We start from the raw sequence: 19,875 nt of genomic DNA on the forward strand, positions 1-19,875 counted from the left end.
ATCCCAGCCGGGGGAGTGGATGGAACCTGGCAGGCAGGGACAGACCTCCAGGGCAGAGCTGCATCTCAGTGGATAATTCCCAAACCTGATGTTGAATGATGCTCAGTGAGGATGGACTAGTGTCTTTGGAAGACAGAGCCCATTTCTTTTCTTTTTCTCAAAACAATTTTATTTATTTGTCTGTGCTGAGTCTTCGTTGCTGTGCAGGCTTTTCTCTAGTTGCAGCAAGTGGGAGCTACTCTCTGGTTGTGGTATGCGGGCTTCTCATTGCTGGGACTTCTCTTGTGGAGCTCTAGAGTGTTGCTCCGTGACATGTGGGATCTTCCTGGATCCGTGTTGCTTGCTTTGGCAGGTGGATTCTTTACCACTGAGCCCCCAGAGAGGCCCCAAGGAGCCCATTTCTTGTGACTTTTCCTCAGGTTCGCCAGCCAGTCCTGGCCTCCTTTTCGTCTGCCTGGGTCATGGTTAGGGAAATAAAATTTGCTGTGATGGGAAGTAAGAGGAGTCGTGAATGAGACTGAAAGCTTTTTTTTTTCCTGTCCATTTGGATTGGGAAATGGATACTCAGCAAGGCCAGGAGACTGGTTCCCATGTCCATTAATTCAGTGATCCCTGACTTTTTTTGGCACCAGGGACCAGTTTTTCGTGGAAGACAGTTTTTCCACGGATCAGGCGGGGATATGGTTTCAGGGTGATTTAAGTGCATCACATTTTTTGTGCACTTTGTTGTTGCTCAGTTGCTAAATCGTGTCTGACTCTTTGTTACCCCATGGACTGCAGAACAGCAGGCTTCCCTGTCCTCCACTATCTCCTGGAGTTTGCTCAAGTTCATGTCCATTGAGTTGGTGATGCTATCTAGCTATCTCATCCTTTGCTGCCCTCTTCTCCTTTTGCTTTCAATCTTTCCCAGCATCAGGGTCTTTTCCAATGAGTTGGGTCTTTCTATCAGGTGGTCAAAGTATTACTATTAATTCAGCTCCACCTCAGATCCTCAGGCATTAGGTCCTGAAGGCTGGGGACCTCTACATCAAATGATTGTTCTGTTAGGACTGACCCTGGCATTCAAATCCCGGCCGGTTCTGCAGCCTGGTGGACATGACCTCTCGTGTGTGCCAGGGGGACCTCTCACTGCAGGGCTGGCTTTACTCCTGGAGCTTCAGAGGTATCTTGAAAGAAAGAGCTGAAACCTCTGAATATGTGTAGCCTGTTTATTTGTATTTGTCACATTGTAATAGTCTAGCATTCTTCAAAGGGCTGTGGGAAGGACTTTGGTTAGGTACAATGGAGAACCCTGTATTTGGTGTTGGAGGAGGTGCAGAATGGTTGAGAAATGATGAGAGATCACTCCTCTGGGGGACTTTAGTGGTGATCCGGCCATCCTGCTGGTACCTGGGGCCCACCTCCCCTCTTCCCTGAGATCTGTGGCTGTTCCAGTGATCTGCCTCTTAGGTGGAGAACTCTCTCCCCCACCCCCCACCCCTGCCGCCTAGTGCAGCCTGCAGTCTCTATGATTCCGCCCCTCCCGGAGGGTAATTCGTAAGAGATTTCCTCCCTTTGGAGACCTGGGTTTTCCCACCTTTTGAGAAAGCAGGGCTGCGGGGTCTGCAGCCACCTCAGTCCGCATCTGCCAGACTCTCCTGCTTTTCTCAGGCATCCCAGAGAAGGGATTGTTCCTGTCTTTTGAGGGCGGCTCGAGCCCCACCAGCATCCCATGGCTTCACCGCCCATTTACAGAGAATCCTGGGCACAACCTTAGAAGATGACTTCCTTTAGCAGCTTTTACACCCTCCATCCTAGATCTTCCAGCTTTTTCAGAGGACTGTCTTCTCTGGTGGACGGTTAAAAAGTGACCCACCAGAAGGTTCGTGACGAGACTCTGTCTTGCTTTCTGATGGGAAGGCTACTTTTCTTCTCGGTTTCTCTTGCGGTCTAGTTTTCCCATCTTGCACAATTCCCATTGAGTTAATGGAGAAGTGACCTGCCAAAAACTCAAATAGGTCATTGCAGGATCCAGGGGGTAGAATTCCATCCTCTCCCATTCTGGTTCTCCCAGCTCATCAGTGCCTCTCAGCTGGCTGCAGCTGGCATCACTGCGTCTGCCGCAGGTCCAACTGAGGAGCTTGGGACCTCGGTGAGGGTCATGGGTCTCACGCATCCTGCCATCCTCTGGCCTTGAAGATGGTTTTACCAGTTGGGTCCTTTATAGTCTCATGAAACGCTTATACTGACCCGCTCTCAGCTGTGACTTTCGGGGATTGACCTGGCCTCTGTGTGCTCTGATCCAGCAGCAGGGTGGTCCCTGTGGCTTGTTTCTTCCTGCAGTAAAGTTTTAGGGTCAGACCCACGTGGCTGGAATGACATCTGGGGCCTCCGAAACAAGGCTGTGTCCACTGAGAAGGAGCTGCAGACCCTCTGGCTCTATTTGCAGGCTTGACCAGTTGGTGAAGAGGACATGACATAACTAAGGGAGAGAGCAAATTTAATAAGATCTAATAAGCTAGGAGCTTATTAGAAGGTCCTGTTGCAAGTTAACATGATTGTCCTCCTGAACTTGACTGACACATGCTTATCCCTGCGGGGCAGAGACTCTGGCCTGCCTCCCTGCACCCTGACTGCTGGTCTGTGCTGGGACCCTGTAACCAGGGAATGACCCACCGGGTTTGAAACTGTGTGGTTAAACATTTGTAAAGACAGCGGTCTACAGCACCTGCCACCTAGCTCCTGCATCAGGTGACTAGCTGGCTGTGTGAGCCTGCCGGGCAGAGCTGCATGGGTATCCAGGTGTCACTGTCACGAAGCTTGAGCTTCATGAAGCTTGAAGCTTGGAGCTCCATGAAGCTTGAAGCTTGGAGCTCCACTCTGGTGGGGTCTGCCTGCTGATGTCCTCTGCTGTGTCTCTCCGGCCCATCTCCATGGAGTACGGGCAGCTCTCTTGGCTCAGCCTCCTCTGTATCCATCAGCGATGGATGCAGCCTTGAGAAAGGACTCCTGGAGATTTCGTCCAGCAGGTCCGGGAGCCAGCCAGGGGCAAGGTCTGGGAGCCTGGCTCTCAGTTTGGACCTGAGGCAACCAGGCCACACTGGCTTCCTGGAGCATTTTCAGTTTTCCCCTTTGGTGACTTTGAGAGGAATGTGCCCTGGAGGTCAGGGCCTAGGAGGGAGCACTGACATCCCACCGCCCTCACGGGAGGCCTTGCCCGTATCTCTTGACGCAAGCTGGTCTCCCTGTGGGCCCCCAGTGATGTCACTGTGACAGCCAGGTGCGGGTGAGCCCAGTGCTGGCACTGGGGAGAGGGAATAAAAACCCAGGGCAGTAGAAGCACCAGGATGACAGGGAGGAAGAGATATAATAATAATGGTATGATCAGGTTTGGAGCCACCTGCCTGGAACACAGCATCAGGCTTCATGGATTCAGATCTTTGCCTGCCCACTGGGCACTGTGTCACCCTCTTTGTGTTGGGGTGTCCTGCTCTGTAGAAGGTGGGACTACGGGTGCAGTTTGCACCATCAGGGTGCATGCAATTTCTGGTTCTTTTTTGAAGTTTTTGGGGGACATTGTGACAATAAAAAGTCTATAGCTGCCGAGTAGGAATGCCAGTTCTTATTTCAGTTTTAATATGGTGTCTCTGAAGACTTCCTGTAGGGCTCATGTTCAGCCATCTATCTAGAATACCTGATTAGAGTTGCTTCTCCTTGCTAGAATTGCATGAGTTCTGTGTGATATGTGAGAAGATGCAATGTGGAGGGAGACTAGGAAACGTGAAATAGCATCATCTCCCAAGATTGTCCCCTTGCTCAGCCTGGCCTTCCTGTGAGGACACGTCACATGCACTTTCCTCAAGGCCTTGGCACAGAGGGAGTGTTCTCCTAGCTGAAACATACCCCCACCTCCTAGGTCTCAACCCAAATGTCACTTTCTCAGAGAGCCCTTCTCTTGCTATCATTTTTTACATTCCCTGGTGGCTCAGAGGGGTAGAGCGTCTGCTGCAGTGTGGGAGACCTGGGTTTGATCCCTGGGTCGGGAAGACCCCCTGGAGAAGGAAATGGCAACCCACTCCAGTATTCTTGCCTGGAAAATGCCACGGATGGAGGAGCCTGGTGGGCTACAGTCCATGGGGTCACAGAGAGTCACACACGACTGAGTGACTTCACTTTATCGATAATTACTTTGTTTTAAAATTAATTTTGATCTGAGTATAGTTGATTTGCAATGTTGTGTTAGTTTCAGGTGTACAGCAAAGTGAATCAGTTATACATATACATATGTCCACTCTTTTTTAGATTCTTTTCCCATGTAGGTCGTTACAGAGTATTGAGTAGAGTTCCCTGTACTACACGTGTGTGCGTGCATGCATGCTAAGTTGCTTCTGTCATGTCCAACTCTTTGTGACCTCATGGACTGTAGCCTGCCAGGCTCCTCTATCTATGGGATTCTCCATGCAAGAATAATGGAGTGGGTTGCCATGCCCTCCTCCAGGGGATCTTCCCGACCCAGGGATCAAACCCGCATTACTTATGTCTTCTGCATTGGCAGGCAGGTTCTTTACCACTAGCGCCACCATGCCTTGGCAGGTATCTAATTTTGACTTGCTAAGCTGGATAAAGAAGGTGACTAGTTGCCCACTTCACCTCTAACCTGGTTCCCTGTTTTTCTTGTGTAGCTGCTGTATCAAGAATGGGCGCGCTACGGGGTGTTTTATAAGTTTCAACCCATTGACCTCATCAGGTAAGATGTGGGAGGGGACCCTCGGGAGGACCCGAAAGATCTCTGCTGAACTTGTTGGCTGCTGGAGGTCTATTGGCCAAGCAGAGGGCTATTCTAGACTGTGACCTACCCCCACTGGTCTGTGTCTTACCGGTGGGGAACCAGCTCCTGGGCGAGGGAGGGCAGTGGTGGCCGTGGGGCAGCGGATAATATAGACAGATGTCCCATGACTTGCGTCTTGGGGTCATCCGCACTATAGTCTCCCCGTTTCTGCTCTTGGGGGAGAAGGGGGTGTAGAGTTCTTCTTTTCTTATCATCTCTCCGATTTGCTTCGAGAAGGATCTGGATGCAGCAGATCCTTGGGTCATGGCCCAGAAGCCACAGTATTGACCAAGAGGAGGGGAGCCCTGACAAATCATATAAAGAATAAACCGACTGGTGTGAGGGGATATGTGGACTTTTTATGGCTTACCCAGAATGATTGGAAGGGAGGAGAGACTGGGTTCTGAATCCCACCCTTTTAGTGCTGCCGCCAAAGTGCTGCCCTGTTGCCTGGGAATTTGTGCAGCTTGTTATAGAATAGAGGTGACAAGCTTTCTGAAAGAACTTTCTAGAATTCGATAGATCTGACTAGTCTCAAATGGTTGAGGGCTGTTAGAACTCCAAGTCTTTCTCAGGTGGAGTGTTAGGGGGCCACCCTGTGCAATAGCGGAGCACTGAGCTGAGACTCCGGAGATGGGGGTGGTGGGTGGGGGTCTTGTCCAGGCCCGGCCACTGGGGAGCACTTGTTTCTCTGGGCAAGTTACATCCCTTCTTTGGTCTTCGGCATCCCGTTGTTCAGTCTCAGTCATGCCCGATTCTTTGCGACCCCATGGACTGCAGCACGCCAGGCTTCCCTGTCCTTCACCATCTCCCAGAGCTTGCTCAAACTCACGTCCATTGAGTCAGTGATGCCATCCATCCATCCCATCCTCTGTCGTCCCCTTCTCCTCCTGCCTTCACTCTTTCCCAGCGTCAGGGTCTTTTCCAATGAGTTGACTCTTTGCATCAGGTGGCCAAAATATTAGAGCTTCAGCTTCAGCCTCAGTCCTTCCAGTGAATATTCAGGGCATCCTTGTGGCCCCAAACTGGGAGACTGAGCCGAGGGCTCTGTGGGGAAATTTGGTCCAGCACACTCATTTGGAAATGATGAGGACCCTCAGCCCGCGCCTGACATGGAGGACTCACTGCCACTCGGTCACCCGTGGCTCATTCTCATGAGCTAATTCATCAGCCAGCAAACTCAGAGAGTGTTCCTGGCTGCTCGCCCCGGGCTGAGACCTCGAGAGGGGCGGCCGCCAGAAGGATCGGGTCCAGTGGGAGCGATTCCAGTTCCTTCTTGGAAGAAGTCAGCAGTCTGGGAGTCAGAGTTTGGGCAGAGCCACCTCCCACGCAGAGAGAGGACGGCCCTCCCGGGGAACTGGGAGCTCAGCTGGATGTCTCTTGACGGCAGGTGTTTGTTCCAGCTGAAGGCTGTTAGCCGAGGCACTGGGGTTGGGGAGCCTGGCCATGGATGCGGGTGACCGTGGCCCCTCACCCAGCGCCTCCCGTCCCCTGGCTGTTTTTGTGAGGCGCGGCCACCTAGATTGTTCTCCAGGCCGCTTCCTCCATGCCTGGCAGCCTTTGATCTTCTTCTCGGCCTCTCCAGTGGCCACCCACACTGTCGCCTGTTTTCTCCAACTCATTTTTAAAAAATATGATTTCAGAAAATAAAAATTCTCCCTACTGGAGAGCCTCGTCTTTTCCCTGGAAACTTCAGGTGACCGGCTGCTGGCTAAGTGGGCGACGGCAGTTCCAGGGTGCACCCGGTTTCGGCCACCAAAGAGGCCTCACCTGCAGGGGAAGATTGGCCTTTGCTGCAAAGCCCTGGTCTGGGGCCTGGCAGTTTCCAAGAACGCAGAGCCTGAAGCTATGGGTCCCAGTGTCCACTGTGGGTCCCAGTGTCCACTCTGGGTCCCAGTGTCTGGTGTGGGACCCAGTGTCTGCTGCGGGGCACAGTGTCCACTGCGGGTCCCAGTATCCACTTTGGATCAGAGTTTCTACCACATGTCACAGTGTCCCCTTGCCACTCAGATCTCGGGGCCTGGGGGCTCTTGCAACCCCTGCAGGATGCCAGCAGCTTGGATATGCCTGGAGCCTGGAGCATCTCTCAGATACTGGCTGGAGGGGAGGGAATGGTAATGTGTGTGGTGGGAGGCGAGAGTGGGTGACTGTTTCCACCCAATGGGGTAAGGAATTTGCTCTGCTGGAGAGAGAAGAGGTGACCATGGGGAGAGAAGAGGAGAGAGAGAGAGAAGAGGTGAAGGGGAGACAGGGAAGGGACAGAGGCCTTGGGGGTACAGGTGGGTTGTGGAGGCAGGGATGCCATGAGCATGCACCTTGGGGGCTCATGGAGGGGAAACAGGTGGAGGGCGTGGGAACAGCTCCTGCACTCTGCCGGCTCCACCCAGACTCCTGTGTCCACGTCACCTCCTTCCTCCTCCCTATTGTCTTCCCTCTCCCACGTCCTAGTCCCCAGTCTGATACCAGCTCCTGTGAATGTGTCTTCAGCGTCGTTTCTCTCTTTTGCTACTTGTTCTTCATCCTTCTTGCCTCCACCTCTGGAGACCTAGTGGTCCACGCGGGATCCAGTCGGAGGCTGCCCAGACCCTGTGGTTCCATTGAAGCGCACGCCTGTGAACTGTGCCCCCTGCAGGCTCACACAGGAACTGCATCCATCCGTGCTTCAGCAGGGGCATCCTGTCTGAGTTGGAGGTGACTCTTGCAAAGGCCGGCAGGGTCTTTCCTGCCAGTTCCCTCGGGCCCCAGGCTCCTCATTGTCAGCACTGAGCTCCATTCCAACTCCCTGTGCCTGTGGCTTGGAACATTCAAAAGCACAGAGCAGCTGAGAGCTCAGCGGGTCTGGGAGGTCTGTTTGCGTGTAAAGCCCTGGGACCAGCTCTCCTTCCCCATCTGCAGCACTTCAAGCCTAAACTGGAGATGTGGGGTTTGAAGCTCCTTTACCAGGGGTGGAAAATGGGCAGAGAGGGGACAAGATGCCCTTTCCTGCACCGTGAGCCCCTCCCTCCCTCTGCAGGGCATCTGGGTCCAGCAGGCTGCAAGGTGAGCATGCTAATGGGTGTGGGTCCCAGCCCAGCCAGACCCTGCACTCTGGGTCCTACCTTTGCTCTAGAAACCTCAGGGCCTACAGGCCTGAGCAGAGTGTGTGTGTGTGTATATGTGTTTGTGTGTTCTCACATGTGTGTGCATGTATATAACTATGTGTGTGCACACGTGTGTGCACGTGTGTATATGTATATGTGTGTGTACATACACGTGTGTGCATGAATGTATGTGTATATGTGTGCATGTGTGTGAATGTGTGTGCATATGTATGTGTGTGTGTAAGTGCTGCCTGGGAAGTTCCCCAAGGAGGTATCCAGCGGGGATTCCCACTCCCCACTGTAGATTCTTCTGGGAACTCCCAGCCCACGGCACTGGTGTCCAGGCAGAAACAAGATTTGTGATGGAGCCAGTGGGGGAAATGCTGTCCAGGCTGGAGGGAGGTGGCTCTACTAGTCTCTTGGGACCACACAAGCGTCCTCATAGGTAGAGGAGTAGATTTCTGCCTTCAGCACCCAAGGTTCACTCCCTGATGTCCCAGGAGGGGAATGGCCTTTATTCCTTGGGGTACCCAGGAGCTCGGGCCTTGGGGATGTGTACAGTGCTGATCCCATATTAGCCAGCACCCTGACCTATCTTTTCATGAAAATGAATATCCGCTCATGGGCTGCTTTTCTTAGCTGGGAGGTTTTGCTATGGATGAGACAAAACAATAGGCTTCAGACATCTGAGTTAGATTTAGCTACTAGCCAAAGCTGATATACAAAACTGTATTTGAAAGAATCTGCTGCCAGTTAATTACAATGACATGTGGAGGAGAGGGGACCAGAAGTCCACCAGCCTCAGGGATGTGTAGCTGATGACCTTGGGGGATGCACCAAGGGCATCGTACATAGGCGGCGTCCACTGTGCCAAGTTGGGGCTACTGTCTGGAGAGGGGTGAATGGCTCTTCCTTGTTCCCTCCTCTTCCGGGGATGATGTTTCACAGGAAGGAGTAGCTCCCATCCCTGTGGTGGGTCTGGAGCCCTCTTAGCAGTGTCTTGCTTCCTCCGTCCCTCTTCCTAAGATCTCAGGGAGATCTGTGCCATCTCAGGAGCCTTTGGGTAGTATCTGTGGACAGCAAGAGTGGTGCTGTGCCCCCCACCTGTCTACCCATCTCTGCCATCCTAGACTCTCAGCCCGCTCCAGGCCCTCCTGTGGAGAGCCTGTCTAGAACTGGCATCTCAGGAACTGGCTTTCCCTCCTATTACAAGGGCTTCCCAAGTGGTGCTAGTGGTAGAGAACGTGCCTGCCAATGCAGGAGATGTAAGAGATGCAGGTTCAGTCCCTGGGTCAGGAAAATCCCCCGGAGGAAGGCACGGCAAACCACCCCAGGATTCTTGCCTGGAGAATCCCATGGACAGAGGAGCCTGGTTGGCTACAGTCCATGGGGTTGCAAAGAGCTGGACATGACTGAGGTGACTGAGCATGCACATACCTCCTGTTACAAGGCAGAGGCCTCGATCCTTGCCAGAATTCCTCAGAACAGCCACTAGAAGGTTGATCCATCCCCCTCTGTCTTTGAGCCCCTCTTTCATCCTCCTGAAACGCACCCACATACCCCCCAGGAGAGAGACAGAGGAAGCCACGTTCTTTCTTAGGAGGCTTTTCTGCAGGCCAGGTTCAGGCAGGACCGGCCACAAGTGGTTTGGGGGAAAGACTGGAGAGGAAAAAAGAAAACGTTGATAAACCCATGATGAATTATTTCCTGAGCCTGCTGCCTCCTTCTTGATCTTCGCTGGGATTCATACAGGCAGTTCAACTCAATGCGATCAACATTTACTAATGCTCACAGTGAACAAGTCTGTGTGCCCTCAATGCAGGGAGGCATGGTGAGGAATAGGGTACAGTTTGTGTCCTTAAAGATGTAGCAGTCACGTAGGGAGCCAGACGTGTGCGAGGCAGGATGGAGTGAAGACTTTTAAGGACTGTAATATAAGTATGAACGTGATTGGACGGGACAGTGGTTGGAGACTAGTTGCTACTAGCAGAGTAAGGGAAGACTTCCTGTAAGAGGTGGCACTTGAATTAGAAACACTGCTTTCTGAAGACCTGAAGTTAAAGGGTTAAAGGTCTCGAATGTGTTGTCATTGTCAGCCTTGGTTGCCCCAAATATGGACTTGTTGAGCCTGGTATTGAGGGCCAGAAATCACAGTACCCCAGAGCCAGGTCCTTCCTGACTGTTGATCGGGAATGATCAGGTCAAGAACTTGACTTGCAGACCTCTCTCACGTGCCTGGACTCTGTGCCAAGCCTGGCCCATGTCCTTGGCTCTGCCCCTGTAAGTGAGCAGAGCATCCAGGGTTAGAAGGAGATGAGGCTGGACCCAACAGAGGAAACCGAGGAGAGGTGATATGTGAGGCCAGCCTCTTGTTTTCCGTGGGTCTCAGCCTTTGAAGTATTGGATTGAGACAGGAAACACTTTGCAGGCTGAAAAGGGGTCATATTTCATGGGCCTGAAGAAGACTTTTCTTTTTCCTCTGAGGGTGTAGGAGCATAATTGACAGAGAAGAGCAGGCAGTAGCTGGTTGCAGCAGAAACATGGATAATGATGTTCTGTGCTGTTGCATTCTGCTCCATTTTATAGACAGGGAGATAAGTCAGGCTGCTTATGAGATGCAGCTGTGAAAGAGGCCTGTTTCCCCCTTCTCCTTTCTCTCCCTCCTCCTCCTCCCCAGGTGCCATGCTCCTTCAGTCCTGCACCCTCCAGAGGGGAGCAGATAGCCTGGGGCTGCCAGTGGACCAGGAGTTGAATGAGGTGCCCCCAACTGCACCCAAAGTCTGTCCTGGTCCTGCGAGGGTGGCCTCCTGACCTTCCATAGCTGGTGGCTCCTGTTTTAGATCAAACTGAATCTTCCTTCCTGGAGTACCAGTACTTGGTGGCTTCCACTGTGCCAGGAGGCTGCGTGAACTCTCCATGACCTCTTAGGGTTGCATGGCCTGAGGTGGGTGGGGGTGAGCACCCAGTTTACTAGCTCCCTGCCACCCTGACCCTCTCTTGTCAGGTAGGAGAGAAGCTGGTATTTGCATGAAAATATATGACAAGCTATAGGATTCCTGTCTCCTTGGCCCTTGTGTGCAGTAAACTCTCCTTTATCTGGAACCCCGGGACTAAACCATGACATCACGGAGGTGGGTGGAACCTAGAGGTTGGCTGACCTCCATGCCCGAATGTGGGATAGGGGGTGGAAGATCTCCACTCCCAGCATACTGATCGAGCAAACGCCCTGCGTTATTTTTCTTATAGTAGGGAGTGCCTGGCCTTGGGGGCAGCGTATTTGTCTGCTAGACGTTTCTAGCCACTCAAAATGATTGTGGAGCCAGAGCAAGAACTTTGCCAGATTCCCCTGTTTAAGTTCAGTTCTGCAGCCTGGAGCTCCATGGAAAAAGAGCTTCTTCCTGTTGGGTTCTGGTGGTTGTTATTGTTCAGTCATGTCCGACTCTTTGTGACCCCATGGGCTGTGTAGCCTGCCAGGTTCCTCTGTCCATGGGATTTCCCAGGCAAGAATGTTGGAGTGGTTTGCCATTTCCTTCCCAGGAGATCTTCCCCACCTGGGGATCGAACCCAAGTCTCCTGCATTGCAGGTGGATTCTTTACCACTGAACCACTAGGGAAGCCCTTCTGTTGAAAAGGCCAGCCTTTAAATATCTGAAAATAGTTCTTGTGTCCCTAATAATTCTCATGCCTTCTTTCCTACAAACAAAACACACCTGGCCTTGCTCCATGTCCTCCTGTGTCATGAGCTCTTCAAACAGTTTTATCATCACTACAGTCCTCTTTGAGACCCACTGTCCTGGCAAAGTCAGAGCAGGACCCTCCTGCCCCACATTTCACCTGGTGTATCTAAGCCAACACGCATTTTCAGTGATGGTGTGTCAGACATTGATGCTGGCAGGTAGAGATGAATTAAGCGCAAGGAGCTTAAGCGCAAAGTCACATCTCAAAGCTTGTAAATGTTCAATCGGCTTTTCTGGGAAATCTAGGGACAGACGGGTAGAGAATATTTTCAAAAAGTGACTGTGAGACTGTAGAAAAACATTATATAGAAAAGATCCTGGGGGAAGCTGGCCCCCAAGCAAGTCATCTGTGATGGAGTGTGATGGGGTACTCAGGACTGTCAGTTGTGCCTCGGGCAATGATTTTCGGTGGTGACTCTGACTTTCTAGAAACATCCTTTGATGCATGCATGACAGCACCCACAGACCCATGCAAAAACCTCAGAAAGCACTTTAGGATCACATCACTTAGGGATTTACCAGGACGTGGGAGAACCTCATGTGTGCAAGTCAGGTAATCCCGCCTAAAGAAAACCCAGCCAGGCCAGAACTATTTCAGGGAAGAAAGGGTAATGTCATCAGAGATGGGGCAGGGCAGCCATATAAAGACAGACTTAAACAAAGAGTTACTACTCTAGGAAGAAGTGGAGAGGGAGCGGAGTCTTTACTAAATTATGAGATGGATAGTGACTGTCCGTGTGTTTATCAGACCCCAAGGCACGTGTCTAGGGATGTTCCTCTGGACCAAGAACAGTGGGTTAACGATGAGAAGGACTCAGCTTGGCTCTAGCCTTCACAGCAGGTGATTCTTGAGCCTCCATGTCTTCAGCTATGAAATGAGGATCAAAAGACCTGTCCTAAATGCCCGACAGTAGTATGGCGAGGCTTACGATATAGTTGTGCAAATAGCTTTATGAGGGGCATAGGTCTGATTAAGTAAATCTATTATTTATCTGCTTCCTCGGAAAAAAATATACTATTTCCTAGACTAGCAGAATTTGATACTGTTCAAGCTCAAGAGTCTTGACAAACATTGTATAATCATAAGACGATTTTTTAAAAATTGTAAATCAGTGCACTGAAATTATGCAGTTTACATGGTGTACTCTCTGCCTCCCAGCAACTACCCTGCCAAGTGGCTGTTCTTACCTCATGTTCCAGAGGGAGACCCTGAACTCAGGAGATAGGAGCTTCCTGGAGCCACAAGCCAGCCCACCTTTGGTTCAGCCACAGACCTGCCTGACTCTAGAAGCTATATGCTTGCCTTTGTACCACATGGATGAAGGTGACCCAGAGCTCCGTCCAGCCAGATGTCGGGCGGTCTGGGCTTCCAGATTACTCAAATTAACTCAGCAACCTCTGAGGGATGCTTAGTGTGGTCTGGGGAGGCAGGAGGGGCTCACTGACCTGGTCACCCCCTGCTCTGTGATGGGCCAACCTCATCAACGTCCCTGTTTCAGCAGGAGTGATGTGTCACTTGCCAGCGCGGTTTGTTAGGAGACCCCAGAATGCCATGGTTTTGGTTTCTCATTTCTACTTTTCATAGTCTTTTTTCCCCCTAATTTATTCCATGTCATCAGGTTGTCAGCTGTCACTTTTTGCTTTTGTCAGTGGAGTAGGTTCCTTCCTGACTCCTGTTCGGTGCTCTGTCTCCGTTGCAGGTGTAGTAATCTGATCCCCAAGCAGGCAGCCTTATGCACCAGGTAAGCCTCTTAGGCAACCTGCCCAGGAGTCTGCCTCCCGGTTGCTGTGGGATTTAGGGAGGCTCTGCCGTTGTCATGGAAATGTCTTCTTGGTGTTTCCCAGTGAGTGAAATGGTGTTTCCAGGATGGGACCAGAGTCAGTGTGATAAGGCAGGTGCCTCTGCTGTGAAGAGTTGTGTTTTGTTCTTCTTGCTTGCTTTGGGAGGTTGCAAGAAATACAGACCATCAGAGACTTTTCTTAGAACTCAGAGTCTATTGACACAGGAGTGGATCCCTGCATCAAGGGCCTACTTGATGCTGAGCTTTGACCTGAGTGTGGTGTCAAAGCAGGAAGCTTGCAGAATAGTGATGGAACCCCAGGTATTCACTGTAAATCTGATGGAAGCCATCAAGGTAAAGTGGTACCCAACTGGGAACCCATGCATAGAGCTGTCTACAGAGGTGCTGGGGGCCAGGTAGTGGCCAAGGGGTGGGCCAAAGCTTCTGAAGGGGTTCATAACTAGCTTTAGTGTGTCCAGCAAGAGAAAAAAAATGAGACTTATGGGACACGTGAGTTTTGAGCGGAAAGTAGAGATTTGAAGGAAAGAGGAAATAGGGTTGGGAGATTTACCAGATTTAGACTGAAGCAGTCTTGGTCCAGAGATACTGACTGAAGCAGAGGCTCAAGAATGGGCTGAGGCTGATGACAGCCGACAAGAGAGCCCTGGAGCCATGGGAGGTTGTTGGGGGAGATATCTGGGGTGGTGTAGGGGGAAGAAAGCCTAGAGAGAGAGGTTGTGATGATAGGCAACAAAAGAAGATGCTACCGAGTGGTTTGTCTAGGATTTAGGCCAGTGGCACAACAGGGCTTGCGAGGGTTCAAGACTTGAGCACTTCTTGCCGTGAGGTGGGAATGGACCTGTTGGGAACCAGTTTTTCAGTCACTCTCTCTTGGGAAACTTTAGGGCAAATCATTCAGCCCTTTGGACCTGATACACTTCCTGTTGCTGAGATGGAGAGAGGAATCTTTGCATCTTCTTCACAAACCCTCTAGGCTGTGATGACAGGTACCATCTGTCTGTGTGAGGCAAGGACCTCAGGTGGATTGGAGGGGGCTGATCTTGCCCTGGAAGGAAGGGGGGGGCCGGGGGATGCGTCACCATGGACACCACCCAACTGTTTGATCCCTGGAGCTGCCGTTTCAGCACACGTCTGTGGAAACCCTGAGCTCCCCATTCCCGCTAATGACACTCCCCTGAGTGATGCTCTCCACCCACACCACATGTGTTTGTAACCAACTTAAACAGAAAGCAGCCTGACACACTGAACAACACCCTTGGAACACACGTTACAGCCGCGACCGCAAGATCGTTCCATTTAATCAGCTGGGCATGCCCAGATGCTTCGCACAGGCACAAGCCTCTATTTTCAGGAATGGAAAGCTGCAGCATTTTGTGGGTCTGGAAGTCACAGACATAAGCATGAAACAAAACAAAAAGCTTCGAGATCCTTGCCTGGCAGACTGCTGTCCTCCAGTACCTCTTTGGGATTATCATAAGGTAGCCAAAGGTGTTGCAGGAGATGTGAGTTTGAGCCCTGGGCTGGGAAGATCCCCTGGAGAAGGAAACGGCAACCCACTCCGGGATTCCTGCCTGGGAAATCCCATGGACAAAGGAGCCTGGCAGGCTCTGCAAAGCGTCAGACACAGCTTAGTGACTAAACAACAACAAAGCCGAAGGTACAGGTCACTGGGTAACCGCCAGGGGTGGCTGTGTGCCCGGGCCAAGTGGCTAACTCCAGTGTGGCGAGGTTGTGACCCTCAGGCTGCATCCCCCAGCCCATCTCAGGGCCTTAGGAATCCCTGCTCGAGGGCTCAGGATTCAGGGTTGTTGCCTTGGCCCCATCGGTTTCTTTCATAAAATTCATGTTGACTGAACACAATCAGGAGAGACAGAGAGGAGACTGGAGGACTGGGATTTTGAACTTTTTATTTGGAATTGTAGTCTGGAGAGGGTAGGAGCAGTGGCTTAGTTTCCAGCTGTTCTTAGTTCTAACAAAACGGCTATTTCCTTAGGCTGACATGTGGCCTAATCCTAAGACTTTGGGTAGGCAGGCAAGCTGCTCATTCTCCATGCTCACCTCCTAGTCTGGTCTGTTTCCCCTTTCTGTCTAATCCTGGGGGATCACACCCCCTATGGCCATCCTAGTCCCTCTCTGAAGGTTTAACTCTGGGGGTGAGGTTAAACCCTCTGATGATCCAGCAGCCAGCATATCATGAAAGAAATAGTAGAGTCCCCTAGCTCAGACCTCTTACCATCCAGTTGGAAAGAAGACTCCTTGTTTTGAGAAAGAGATTTAAGAGAATATATAATTCAGTTCCATTCTGTGGTACTGGAGAAAACTTGAGAGTCTCTTGGACTGCAGGGAGATCAAGCCAGTCAATCCTAAAGGAAATAAACCCTGAATATTCATTGGAAAGACTAATGCTGAAGCTGAAGCTCCAATACTTTGGCCACCTGATGCGAACAGCCAACTCCCTGAAAAAGACCCTGATGCTGGGAAAGATTGAGGTCAGGAGGAAAAGTGGGCAACAGAGGATGAGATGGTTAAATGGCATTAGCGACTCAATGGACATGAGTTTGAGCAAACTCTGTGAGATGGTCAAGGACAGGGCAGCCTGGTGTGCTGCAGTCTGTGGAGTCACAAAAAGTCAGACACAACTGAGAAAATGAACAAATTTATTGGGCATCATTGCTGTGTTTATTTGTGATTATTGTTTTAGGTGCTCAGTTCGGTTCAGTCGCTCAGTCGTGTCCGACTCTTTGCGACCCCATGAATCGCAGCACGCCAGGCCTCCCTGTCCATCACCAACTCCCGGAGTTTACCCATACTCATGTCCATTGAATCAGTGATGCCATCCAACCATCTCATCCCCTGTTGTCCCCTTCTCCTGCTCCTAATCCTTCCCAGCATTAGGGTCTTTTCCAATGAGTCAACTCTTCGCATGAGGTGGCCAAAGTATTGAAGTTTCAGCTTCAACATTAGTCCTTCCAATGAACACCCAGGACTGATCTCCTTTAGGATGGACTGGGTGGGTCTCCTTGCAGTCCAAGGGACTCTCAAGAGTCTTCTCCAACACCACAGTTCAAAAGCATCAATTCTTCGGCACTCAGCTTTCTTCACTATCCAAGTCTCACATCCATACATGACCACTGGAAAAACCATAGCCTTCACTAGACGGACCTTTGTTGGCAAAGTAATGTCTCTGCTTTTAAATATGCTATCTAGGTTGGCCATAACTTTCTTTCCAAGGAGTAAGCGTCTTTTAACTTCATGGCTGCAATCACCATCTGCAGTGATTTTGGAGCCCCCCAAAATAAAGTCTGACACTGTTTCCACTGTTTCCCCATCTATTTCCCATGAAGTGATGGGACCAGATGCCATGATCTTAGTTTTCTGAATGTTGAGCTTTAAGCCAACTTTTTCACTCTCTTCTTTCACTTTCATCAAGAGGCTCTTTAGTTCTTCTTCACTTTCTGCCGTAAGGGTGGTGTCATCTGCATATCTGAGGTTATTGATATTTCTCCTGGCAATCTTGATTCCAGCTTGTGCTTCTTCCAGCATAGCGTTTCTCATGATGTACTCTGTATATAAGTTAAATAAGCAGGGTGTAGTTTTAGGTGCTAACGTGATGAAAATGATAGATGTGAACTGACTGTGGGTGATTGGATAATTTACCGTCTAACCTAGGACACTCTTGAGAGTGAAAGGGAGCATTATTAATAGTTATACTGAGTGTACTAGTCAGCTACTGTCCCAATAATGCTGCATAACAAACCATCCCCAAATCAACAGCTTATAACAATAGTCATTTATTTTTCTTGCTTGAGTGTCTGTAGGTTGAATGGAAAAGGTCTGCTTCAGGCTGAGGGTTGGCGGGGCTGGGCTGGGCTCCAGGCTTCAGACCGTGATCGGGTCTCCCCAGGTCTGCATGCTCTCAGTGGATCAGAGGTGCCTGAGCATGTTCCTCTCATGTTGAGTCACAAGGGCACAAAGAAAGGAAGGGAAACAGCGATGTCTCTCTTAAAGCATTGCTGACATCACATTTGATGGTGCTTCACTGGGCGAAGCAGTCACATGGCTGAGCACAAGCCCCCACGTTTCTGATAACTATACCCTTTCTTAAGGGGAAAGGAGTCAATATTTTCTGAATGCCAGTGTAACCTGCTGCACTGAGACAATAGGTATAAACCAGGACTATCCCAGGAATACATGGGCCTGTGGTTCACCCTTGTCTGGTCTCACGGAATTTATGATCTAACAGGAAGAGACAGATCATGTATAGTTTATTTCTAAAAAATTTTTATCAAAGTATAGTTGATTAACAGTGTTACTTTCAGGTGTACAGCATAGTGATTCATAGCATACATATATATTTTTTCATATATCATTTCATTTATTATATATATATATGATATATATATCATATATACATACATATATATTTTTTCTATTAACATTATAGTTTATAATAAGATATTGAGTAGAGTTCCTTGTGCTATACAGTAGGTCCTTGTTATTTATCTAATTTTATAGAGTAATGTGTATATGTCACACTTTCCCAATTTATTCCAATAATGTAGTGTTAATTGTGAGTGTGACCTGGGTTGCACTAGGGGAGTGTAGAGTGTAATGGGGGTACAATTATAGGGCAGTCCAGCCTTGTTGGAGGCAGCCAGCTGAGGAGGTGACATTTACACAAAGGTTTGATGCATTCATGAGTGAGCCAGGCAGAGATGAGCAGAGTAGTGTTGGCAGCTCACGGTACATGGTGCTTCCTGCCTGCTGGCACCATTTAAGTCCTGTGCACTTGCCAACTCACATCACCCCCATGAGATGTACTGTTATCTTCAGTTTATAGATGAGAAGTTGTGATGCAAAGGTTGTTAAGCCACCCGCTGTCACGGAGCTAGTGAGTAAGGAAGAGGTGAGGTTTGAACTTGTGAGTATGATGCTGGAATCGGTTCTCTTCCCCGCAGGATACACTGCCCACGCATAGGGGGCCTGGGGTGCCTGGCATTATGTTTGCCGTGGGGAGAGTTTTGGGGAGCCAGGCTGGGGTGCAGCAGGGACCAGGTGCTGGAAGGCCCCAAAGCCACAAGTCAGCCCATCTGAGATTCAAACCCAGGCCTGTCTGATTCCAGGAAGGATGTGTTTTCGCTGGTACCATGTGGCTGAAGATGACCCAGAGCTCTGTCTAGTCATGTGCCATTTGAAGATTTGGGGCTTTATCCTAAAGAAAAGAATGTGTGCTTGAAGGGTGGTGATGATGCTCCAGGTAGGCTGATCCTCACCTAACAAGGGAGCTGTGTCAGGTGATCCGTAATGTCCCTTCTGGGGCCAACTTTCTAGGCCAGATAGGGTAGCATCTCAAGCCTGAAGCTGATCTGGGGGCAGGGGTCTCCCCAGGATTCAAGTCAACTTTGAGGTTGGAACCCAGGAGTCTGGACCCCAATTCTGGTCTCCGTCCATCGGACTCACCCCCACCCAGGGGCACCCCCTTGCCCATGTCCCTGGATTCCTCTCTTCTCTCCCTCAACCTCTCCCTTTTCCAAACAACCCATCTCTGGTTTCTTTTGCCTCTCTGGCTTTGATCACATCTGGAGCATTTTGTAGAGTTGATGAGTGTGTGTTTTCCTGTTGGGACACATGGTGTCTATCAGGGGCACTTAAGAAGCCCAGCTGAGTGGAAAAGTTTGCCTGGCATCTCGAGGGCTGCTGGCCTGGAGGGCGGGTGGCAGCTGTGTGGCAGGGGACCTGGCGTGAGGGCCAGGGGACTCTCGGGAAGGCCCTGGAGGCCCAGCTGGGGGCCTGCTGCTCCAAATGGTTCAGGCGTCCTGGTGGATTGGTGCCTGTGTGTGTGTGTGTATAAAGGCCCGGAAGGGCCCCTCTGCCCTGTTGCCATGGATGCTGCCTTCAGTGCTTTGCTCTCCATGGTAACCAGGGCTCTTATCTGCACATCCAGGAACATAAACCAAGTGTGGTCCCCTCCAGGTCGACAGTGCGTGAAGGATGCCCCACCTGGCAGAGAGGCAGGGAGATACCGTCTGTGAAAGGTGATGATAATTTCCAGGGAGCCACCTGGCTGGACCAGTGTGCACGAGGATGGATGAGATGCCAAGTGGGCTTCCCAGAGGGAAGGGGCTGGGAGTGTGCCCACCCCAGGTCCCTGAGGTCAGAAGTCTGTTTACCCCCTCCTTGGTGTTGGCCTTTAATCCCCGGCGTCCCAGGGATGGGCAGGAGGAAATGGGCGTGATTCTAGGTGGGTACCCATGCTCTTGACAGGAAGCGTGGTGGTGGAGGAAGGAGACAGACTATTCGAGGGTGATTCTCAACACTGAGGTCCCTCTTGCTCTCCTTTCTTCTCTTTCTCCCTTTTCTGGGTGGCAGGTATGCCCAGCCAACTCTACTTACCTTCTGTTTGAAATCTGACACCCGGTTCCCAAGGCTGTCTCCTCTGTCCTCCCCTA

The 19,875-nt window shown here is 50.7% G+C and overlaps 1 protein-coding gene across 2 annotated transcripts in view; it reads left to right on the plus strand.

Moving 5' to 3' along the window:
* ANO2 (anoctamin 2) overlaps window positions 1-19,875 on the plus strand; it is a 328,686-nt gene that overhangs the window by 109,411 nt on the left and 199,400 nt on the right. For both annotated transcript variants that reach the window (XM_081587341.1, XM_081587340.1), the window contains one exon: window positions 4,662-4,726. In XM_081587341.1, coding sequence (XP_081443467.1) covers window positions 4,662-4,726 — 65 coding nt within the window. The remainder of the gene's footprint in view (window positions 1-4,661; window positions 4,727-19,875) is intronic.

This window comes from Giraffa tippelskirchi, chromosome 4 (assembly GCF_054371585.1).
Source record: "Giraffa tippelskirchi isolate mGirTip1 chromosome 4, T2T-mGirTip1v1.2.pri, whole genome shotgun sequence".
In the NCBI taxonomy this organism is placed as follows: domain Eukaryota; kingdom Metazoa; phylum Chordata; class Mammalia; order Artiodactyla; family Giraffidae; genus Giraffa; species Giraffa tippelskirchi.